This window comes from Thamnophis elegans, chromosome 8, assembly GCF_009769535.1.
Source record: "Thamnophis elegans isolate rThaEle1 chromosome 8, rThaEle1.pri, whole genome shotgun sequence".
Classification (NCBI taxonomy): Eukaryota; Metazoa; Chordata; class Lepidosauria; order Squamata; family Colubridae; genus Thamnophis; species Thamnophis elegans.
Genome location: NC_045548.1, coordinates 23,191,564 through 23,201,948, shown reverse-complemented (window position 1 = coordinate 23,201,948; position 10,385 = coordinate 23,191,564). Strand labels below are relative to the sequence as shown.

At 36.7% G+C, this 10,385-nt stretch overlaps 1 protein-coding gene across 1 annotated transcript; it reads left to right on the top strand.

Annotated features, from left to right (window-relative positions):
* Positions 1–1,462: 1,462 nt before the first annotated feature.
* MC5R (melanocortin 5 receptor) lies at positions 1,463–2,440 on the top strand. Its single transcript, XM_032223252.1, has one exon. The coding sequence runs from the start codon at positions 1,463–1,465 to the stop codon at positions 2,438–2,440; it is 978 nt and encodes a 325-aa protein (XP_032079143.1).
* Positions 2,441–10,385: the final 7,945 nt, after the last annotated feature.

The window sequence follows — 10,385 nt, the reverse complement described above, 5'->3', positions numbered from 1 at the left end:
CATTCAGGGCGCATCAGGCCCGTTCAAAGTGTGCACAAAGCAAACCAGTTGTTAAACCGATAGGATCACACCCCTGGACTAAAGGTTTGAGAACTCTGATTCAAATTAAACCCTGCAGAGTATATATGAGAAAGGCTGTTTTTAAAAACAGAAGACCCAGTTGGTTCAAAAAAATATTTACAATTTTGGATAGGAAATATGGGAACAATATTATAGGGATGGTCCCCCCCCCTTTTTTTTTGTTGAAAAGATAGTGCCATGTTAGGGTAACAATTACAAATAAATAAAGCAAATCCAAAGAAAAATCAACAAAGAGGTTGGTGCATCACCAGTATTAGCCATGAGGTGGCACTAAGCATTCAAGTCTGCATCTTTGCGAAGTCCTTGCGAAGTTAGATGAGAGGAGGAGTATAGGAGGAGCTGAAGCATTGAAATCATTTTACTCTTGAGAGTATAAAAAGGCAGGACCTCAATAACTAATTTATAACAGCAGCAGCCCTGTCTTTTTGGATATGCATTTCTCTTGACATGGCACTTACACCTGCAAATAACCTAAGAAGCTTTGATGATGTAAGAAACAGGGCAAGAGAAACTTCTGACATCCTGATGAAAACATATGAGATCTGAAAAGAAACAGGATCAGAACAAATAACAGGACTTGGTAAATAGCTAAAATTCTTATCTACTTGCAAATTAAGCCTTTGGGGAATACCGGAATTCTTTGAATATTATTGCTTAGAGTAAGAACATAAATACGTTGTCAACCTGAATGGTCTGCACTGTTTTGATAATTTTCCTGCTGTGCCAAAGAAATTTGAACTCAAACATCCATAGTCAGGCTAAAATTCTGATTAAACTGATGCATTGTGTTAAAGAACAAGAAAAGCTATATAATACACATTTGAATATCAGTATATTATTAGAAGGTGTGAGATTTGCTGCAAGGAAGCTGCCATACAGCTGTAAGTATTCTTTCATACATTGAAAGATCAAGGAAAATATGTAAACTTTTTGCTTTGTAGTTTAGTAAGCAATTGAAAAGAAAATCACACTGTGTATAATTTAGAATAGCGGAGGCTGATCAATTATACAGTATTATTTGTTAATCTAGAAATGTAGATATTAATATTCCCTCAAATCCATTAAAAACCATTCATTGAAAGTATCTGGATTTAGGGGGAAGGAAGGAAATCTTTTGGGGGTGGAATAGATAAGTGGGAAATATATCGATCACCATAATTGCCTTTGGATTCTTGTATTCCATATTTATTGCTTTCTTCCTAGCCTTAAGCTCAGAAACAATGCCTTGAGATTCCCCTTCCTCTCTTGGTATCAGATTACTTTTGGTTCTTCTCTTTGCAGGAACTTCCCCATTTCTGGAAATTGCCTTTCCAAGATTATGTTCTGACAAGCCTCTCAGACTGAAAAGACCATCTTAAAAAGGGCATAATTGCTAACAGAGATGAATTTGTCCAACCATCCCAACACGTTAGACTCTAACTTTACTGCTCTTGGGAGCAACTTGGCTATCCCCACCACAGGGACCAATCCATCAACATGTGACCAGGTGGTTATAGCAGCTGAAGTGTTTCTCATGCTTGGCATTGTTAGCCTTCTTGAAAACATCCTTGTCATCTGTGCCATATTTAAGAACAAGAACTTACACTCTCCTATGTATTTCTTTGTATGTAGCTTAGCCGTTGCTGACATGTTGGTCAGTGTGTCAAATGCCTGGGAGACGATAACTATATATTTGCTAAACAACAGGCATCTTATTATCGAAGATGTTTTTGTACGTCACATAGATAATGTTTTTGATTCCATGATCTGCATATCTGTGGTGGCTTCCATGTGCAGTTTGCTAGCTATCGCCGTTGACAGGTACATCACCATCTTTTATGCTCTCCGTTATCATAATATCATGACTGTGAGAAGATCGGGATTCATCATTGCATGCATATGGATTTTCTGCACTGGCTGTGGAATCATCTTTATCCTTTATTATGAATCAAAGTATGTGATCATGTGTCTCATCACAATGTTTTTCATCATGTTGTTTCTCATGGTTTCTCTCTACATACACATGTTTCTTTTGGCTCGCACTCATGTTAAGAGGATAGCAGCTTTGCCAGGATATAATTCTGTCCATCAAAGGACTAGCATGAAAGGAGCAATCACTTTGACAATACTACTGGGCATCTTCATTGTATGCTGGGCTCCCTTTTTCCTCCACCTCATCCTGATGATCTCCTGCCCTCAGAACCTCTACTGTGTTTGCTTCATGTCTCATTTCAACATGTACCTCATTCTCATCATGTGCAATTCAGTGATTGATCCTTTGATCTATGCTTTTCGGAGCCAGGAAATGTGGAAGACTTTTAAGGAGATCCTATGCTGCTATAGCATAAACATGGTCTGTGGATTACCCAGCAAGTATTAGAAAACAGATATGGTTCCCATACTGTAATAACTTTTAAGAAATAACACTTAGCCCAAATGCAGTTACCTGAAAGCTCATTTGGTGCTGCTTATTTGTGAGCAAACATGCATAGGATTGTCTGTTAGTTTACAAATTAAATTATTGATTTTATCTTGTTCCTTATGAACTACTACACTTCTAACTTGTGATCCTTGTTGACAGTCTGTGCGGGAAACGAGTATTTTTTCCTGTTTGTCTTGCCATTTTTGGATGATTTTATCTTCCTTGAGCAAGCATGAATATGAAATGTGTTAATTATTTATAGAGATACAAACAGTTGTTTCGTTTGGTGGGCATATATAGTAAATTGTCTTTGTACTGCTAGTAATCCAGATAAGGCTTTTAAACAACCAATACTTAAGAATCACAAAACATTTTTGCTGAACTCTATGTACGAATGCAATTTGTATATAATTTATAAAGAACTCAGTTCTTCATGGGAAAAGAAGTCAAAGTATAAGAAAAGTACAATAGAAAAGTACAATAGTAAGTACAATAATTTAATATTTGTTTAACATTTTAAAGATACCCAACTCTATCACTATGGCTCATATAAATCATTTGATATTTGCTGATATCTCCTCTATTGTGTCCTTTTTTTCTTTGAAAAATAGTAAAAATAACTTGCTCTCTAATATTTATAGGATAGGTGTGTCATAATTGAACAGTGAGGGTTAAATGGGAATGAATGCTGCAGGTAGTCAGTGGTCTTTGGTTTGATTGTATGTATTTACACCCATTGATGCTATATTGCTGTTTCTCCTGCATGAACCATGATGGTTGGAATACAGTATAGCAGACTAATTCAGCTCACTGCCAAGAGTTCCATTCTGACTGACTCAAAGTTGACCTAGCCTTCCATCCTTCCAAGGTTGGGAAAATGGGGACCCAGATTTTGGGGGGCAAAATGCTGACTTTGTAAACCACTTAGAGAGTGGCTGTAAAGCACCATGAAGCGGTATATAAGTAAGTGCTATTGCTATGTCATATATCTGGGATTGACAGCATAGGACAGAATTCATCAAAGTCCATTGAGGCATCTTAAAACTTCTTCATTGCTTTATCAAGGAGCAACAAATTATTTAAATGCTGCTATTTATTTGTGGTAAATCCCTATCATTATTACTATTTTTAAAAGCAACAATTTATAATTGTGCTAAAATAAGATGCACCTTTTATTTATCATTCAGCAGTCAATTTAAGCATACTTGGCCCAATGGCTACATACTACTATCAGACAGGTATTTAAGTGTGTATTTCCATAATTTGAATGTGGGTTTCTTGAGCCAACATTTACAAAAATGAATTGATTTTCTTTGAAAATGAATACATTTTGAATATGCAAAGTGTTGAACTTTGTCCAACTTTATACATACACTAGAAACAGAGATAGATATGAAGTATGCCAAAATCAAAAAGGGAAGTAGACTATATTGGGAAAAGTGCTAATATCTGCAGCAAATCTCTAGTTGCAAAAGAAATACATTTTATTGGAGATGATGGCGAAGTCTGAATGATGCTGAGATCCAAGCATAATTTATATTGTTTCCCCTAAAAACCTCTCTCTACACACACACACACACACACACACACACACACTATATCACATTTAGAATACCTAAGTTATTATTAAAGTGAAGCATATTAATAGTTCTACTGATTTCAGTGATAAAAATAAACACATGATGATATCTGTAACAAATTTGATTGGATTTAACATTGGCTGGATTAATATCCCAGATTTTTTAATTGCTCAAGGAAGATGATTTTAAAATTCATTTTCCAACCTATTAGCATGCATTTCACAACCAGCTTAACTGATTAGAATGTTGCTAGATTTGCAGTTTTTGCAACGTCAATGCTCAGAAATAATAAATAATGTTTTCTTCTAAGAAATGTACAGCAAGTTCCACAGTTATCCTTGGCCGTCATTTCAGAAAAATGTGGATCAACAACTTGTAGAATAATTACTTGAATACAATGAATAAGTGACAAATGTTTTCCCTTAAAAATAATGTAGTAATTGCCAGATGTTGGCATGGCAAATAAGTCTTACCTAATAATTGCTTAGTAGGTTGTGGGAATGTGTAGATAGAACACATGTTGGTTATAGTATTCCAAGACGCTAATTAGCAAGCTGATTACGTATGGGATAATATGACAATAAATGAATGCCTTCACTGGTCATGTTCAAACAGCAGCTAGACAATAATACAATTCTTCTTCTTGTGCCATATTTGTCATCAGACATTGGTGATCATGTTGGTGATCCTATTTTTATCAACAGCTGCATGAAAAAGTGCTGTTTTATCCAAACTAGTCCTGATAATAATACATTGGTCTGCTTTAATTCTGCTTCCTATTCTGAGCAGGGCAATATACAGTAGAGGGTCACCCAAATTTATGATTCCACTTTTTGGTGAAAATACACGTGTAGGAAATGTAATACATCTGTAAGATCTGTACATCTGTAAGATGTCTTTCTATAAATTTTAAAGTAACAAATTACCTATTTTATAATTTGTATTTGAAATATTATTTTAGTTTTAATGCAGCAAGGTAAGTTTAGAAAAAAGTTCTTATTGGAAACTTTCATTCAAATATCCTTTCAATGAAACCTTTGGTTGAAAACAAACAAATATGAATGAAATGTTACCAAAAAGACTTGTAGTTTAATTATACTCAAATGAGCAACGAAATCCAATGTTTTAACAGCATATATAGTATATATAGGGTTGATTCACTCAGATTCAACCCTATATATACTATATACTTTTATGTACTGTATATCTCCTAATGTGTTTGTGATACTGAAATGCAATAGAAGCAAGTGAATTACAGTCTATTCATATATTCAGCTTCAAGACCATATGTAATGCTATTATTTCCCCCCCTGATGATATCCCAAGGTTATGAATAAAATGCATTCCCATAAAAGCAGAATGATCCTACAATGTTCAGCATGGCTGGGAATTTGAGGAATAGCAGTCCCAACTTATCTGCTTAGGAAAAGCTGCTATAAGTGATTCTTCAAATTCAATTTGCTTTTAAATAAATTACCATATCAAATTACTGACTTAATGAAGGATTTTGAATAATCTTGTTTTGTTGAAATGTAACTCTTATTGAAATGATTGCATTATCTCAAGCCCTACCCTGAAAAGGAAATTATACACTGCTATGCAAATAAATACTTTGTGTTGTAGTAAATTTCATTGTAGGACGAAGATTGAAGAATTTATAATATTACAGTAATGTCTCAAGCAGAAGGCAGTGTTGAGTTGTTGTAAAAGGAAACCATGCATACTCAAAGGCTATTCAATTTTCATGCGATATGGACTATGTTGTAAGCTGGAATTGCTACAAGGGAAATGTGCTGAATGTATGTTGGTTAATTTTTTTGGAATTTTACTTGAAATAAACATGCAGGCATTTGAGCTAATAATTAAAATAATTCGAGTGGAATTACTTATGGTTTCCATTATTTTGCCTGATCAATGATGGAGCTTCTTAAAGTCACCGGTAAACAAGTTTTTAAAATTTCATTTTCAAATTTTAGTAAAATGTCTGTGAGGAGTAAAATTTCAAAATTTCTTAATTCAATTTAAATACATGTGATAAATGGATCCATTAATTTTGGGTTTGATTCTTTAATGCAAATAAATATTTATTAAAAATCACACAATAAATTAGAAATTAGAAAGTATAAATTAACCAAAGATTAGTTAACAATAACCATAGAACTTAAACATATGCATATGTAGGTATACTCCTGGTCAAACTATGCTTTACCAAATCTCTAAATGAACGGAACACTCTCTGCCTAAATCTTAAATGCAAAATTTTCTTGCAGGTTTGAATGCAGATTCACTATTTATGTACACTTGACTTCTTAACAACTTCACAATAAAAAAAATGCAAATATAGAAAGCAGAATCTGGGACACTATTTTTAGTTAGGGGTAGTCCTCAGTTAATACTGGCAATTCCCCCCCCCCCTTTGCTAGTTTGTTTGTTTATTTATTTATTTTGTCAAACATGTACGAAATAACAGGTATAAGTATAAACGTGGTCCTGAACACAGGAAATGGGTATGAATAAATGGGGATAGAAGGAGAGGGATGGTAGGCATGCTGGTCCGCTTATGCATGCCACCTTATAGCAATAGCAATAGCAGTAGACTTATATACCGCTTCATAGGCCTTTCAGGCCTCTCTAAGCGGTTTACAGAGAGTCAGCATATTGCCCCCAACAATCTGGGTCCTCATTTTACCCACCTCGGAAGGATGGAAGGCTGAGTCAACCCTGAGCCGGTGAGATTTGAACCGCTGACCTGCTGATCTAGCAGTAGCCTGCAGTGCTGCATTTAACCACTGCGCCACCTTGGCTCTTTATAGACCTCTTATAGACCTCTTAGGAAAGGGTTGAGATCCACACTAGACAGTTTGTTAAAGTTACGAGGCTTAGAGACCAGAATTGGGACTTCAATTACCATTGCTAAGTGATGTGGTTATAAAAACAACGTCATGTGACAACACCAGTTAGCAATGGCACTTCCAGCACTTCCTGTTGCTGTTAAGGGAATCACTGTGGGTTGTTAAGTGAGAATGTCACATGGTTGCCATTTACAACTTTCTATGGTCTTTCCCATTGAAGTTGCTTGTGGGAAGCTGGCGGGGGGGGGGTAGGTGGGTTGCAAATGGTGATCATGAGTTACTTTAACCAATGTAAGTGTGTGCCAGTTGCCAAATGCCCAGATTATAATCATGTGACCACAGGAGTACTGCAATAGCCGAAACCTCAAGGAGTGGTCGTAAATACCGCACATTCCACATCGTTGTAAGTTCGAATGGCTGCTGAATGATCAGTAAGCAAGGAGCATCTGAAGTACAAATAAGCCTCGTCTTATGACCACAACTGAGCCCAAAATTTATGTTGCTAAGTGAGACAGCTGTTAAGTGAATGTCCTCCAATTCCCCCCACCTTTCTTGGCACAGTTGTCAGGTGAATTATTGCAGTTGCTAAGTTACTAACAGGATTGTTGAGCAAATCTGATTTCCCCATTGACATTACTTTTGGAAGGTCACAAAAGGCCTTGAAGGTCACATGACCCCGAGACACTGCAACCGTCATAAATATGAACCAATTGCCAGCACCCAAATTTTCAAAGAAGAAATCTTTTTTTATTAAACATTTTTGAAAAAAAAAGCACAAACTTTTACAAATGTTTAGTTCCCACCCCCCACCCTCCCCCCAACCCCCCAACCTTCCCCCTCCCCCCGACTTCCCAGAACCAATACAGGGTATAAATCTTTAACAAAGAGAATCTAAGGTACAGTTTAAGAAAAAATCCCAAAAAAGATGGTGGACAACTTATTTCCATTGAACTCTAGCTCCTCCTTGCTGGACTAACTCTAGATAATTTATAATTCCTGATCTCTAATCATAAGATATCTGGAGTTTCTTAGTCCCATATTTGTTTTGAGTATAATCAATCCATCTTATTTATTTATTTATTTATTTATTTATTTTGTATGCCGCCCACTCTCGGAAGACTCAGGGCAGTTTACAAATAAAAAGGGAAGGGGGAATATAAAAAATAAAAAACAACAATTAAAAATTCAACAACATTCATAACTTAGGATGGGGCTGGATAAATCAACAGCCCCAGGCCTGCCGGAACAGCCAGGTCTTGGTTGCTTTGCGGAAGGCTGGAAGGGTAGTAAGGCCCCGGATCTCGATGGGGAGATCGTTCCATAGGGCTGGAGCAGCTACAGAGAAGGCCCTCCCCTGGGGAGTCACCAGCCGACATTGACCGGCAGATGGAATCCGGAGGAGGCCTAGTCTGTGCGATCTAATAGGTCTCTGGGAGGTAATTGGCAGGAGGCGGTCTCTCAGGTAACCAGGTCCGATACTATGTAGGGCTTTAAAAGTAACGACTAGCACCTTGAAGCGTGTCCGGAGACCAATGGGAAGCCAGTGCAGCTCGCGGAGGATAGGTGTAACGTGGGTGTACCTAGGTGCACCCACAATCGCTCACGCGGCTGCATTCTGGACTAGCTGAAGTCTTCAAACACTCTTCAAGGGCAGCCCCATGTAGAGCGTGTTACAGTAATCCAGTCTTGAGGTGACGAGGGCGTGAGTGACTATCCGAAGGGCCTCCCGGTCCAGATAGGGTCGCAATTGGTGCACCAGGTGAACCTGGGCAAAGTCCCCCCTGGTCACAGCCGACAGTTTTCCACTCCAGTTTGTATCTCTCGTTTGAATGGTCCTTAAGATATGCAGATATTTTGGCCATCTCGGCTAGGTTTGTTACTTTCAATATCCATTCTTGAATAGTAGACAAATCTTCCTTCTTCTAGTATTGCGCCACCAACAATTTAGCTGCAGTTATTAAATGCAATATCAGATTAGTCTCTACAACTGTACAATCAGTAATTATGCCTAACAAAAATAACCGAGGGGTAAACTTTATCCTTTTTTAAAGAACATTTTGCATAATCCACCATATTTTAATCCAAAATGCTTTAACCTTTTTGCAAGTCCACCATATATGAAAATATGTAGCATCCATACACTCACATCCCCAGCATTTAGGTTGTAAGTTCGGATACATAGAAGCCATTTTTTAAGGATTGAAATGCCATCTATAAAACATCTTACAAAAATTTTCTGTCAAATTTTGGGCCTGTGTAAATTTTACATTTCTCCCCCATATTTTTTCCCATGTATCCAACATTATTGGTTCTTCAACATTTTGAGCCCATTTAATCATACAGTCTTTAACTAGCTCGGGGGTCGCATAACTAGTGGTCATAAGTGTGGAAAACAATCATAAGTAACTTTTTTCAGTGATACAACTTTGAACAGTCACTAAATGAACTGTTGTAAGTCAAGGACTACCTATACTTTCTAAAAGCTTCACTGTTTGACATTTCCTCCCAAATGTTCAATGTTATTTGCAACTGGAGTCTACAAAGGCCATTTCCAAACCTCTCCTTTTCTTCCTGTAAGTATTTCAAGGCTGTTTTGGAAGTATGCTTGAGATTGTGTATTGCTAAAATATTTAGCTTCTTTCCAGCTTCAATTCCTTCTCTGACTAGAACAGGGTGTCAAACACACAGCCTGCAGGCCGGATGTGTCATGCGCTGGCCATGCCCAACCCCATTTTAGTAAAGGGGGAAAAAGTCACAATACGTCATGTGCCAACTACGTGACAATGCAAGTTTGACAGCACCGGACTAGAAGATTAGTTTTGAGGATACGTTGGTACTTAGTTTTTAAGAATGCTTATCACAAATTAAATGGCTAGTTGGCAGCAATTAGAGAATTCTTTTATAACCTTTCCTTGTTGTGTGAGAGTTAATTGACTTCATTTCCAAATGCTCTGACAGCTGCTTAGAGGAGTCCACAGTGGTTGAAAACAGACAGAATAATAATCACAACCTGAGAGATTAGAAGGGTCAGAGAATTTGTTCACCTGTGAAATTATCTTCATCTGACTAATTACAGGCCTAACAAGTTAATTACCATTTTGGGTCTTTTTAAAAAATTACATATGCCAAAATATCACTGCACCAACTGGAAACATGTTCAAACATCTACACATTATTTTGAATTAATAAACAGATGCCCATATATAAAGGATGCATTCACATTTTCAAAAAAAATGTCATGTGTAACTTTTTATCATGCAGTAGTTAGATCAGCTGTATTTAGTTATATATTCATTGAAACTTAGATTTTGACCAGGGACATTTACATTTTTGCAGGTAATTCAAGATTCTAAGGAGAAATTAAAAAAATTAAACACAAACAGATTCTCAGTTTTGGAAATAAATTACAGATAAAGAAACTCTTTGATATTTCTGGTTAATACTCTTGTTTAAGCAAAATAATAAATTGGT

Bases quoted from the DNA above. Each gene is read 5' to 3' on its own strand.
- MC5R (XM_032223252.1), top strand. From the start codon at position 1,463: ATGAATTTGTCCAACCATCCCAACACGTTAGACTCTAACTTTACTGCT.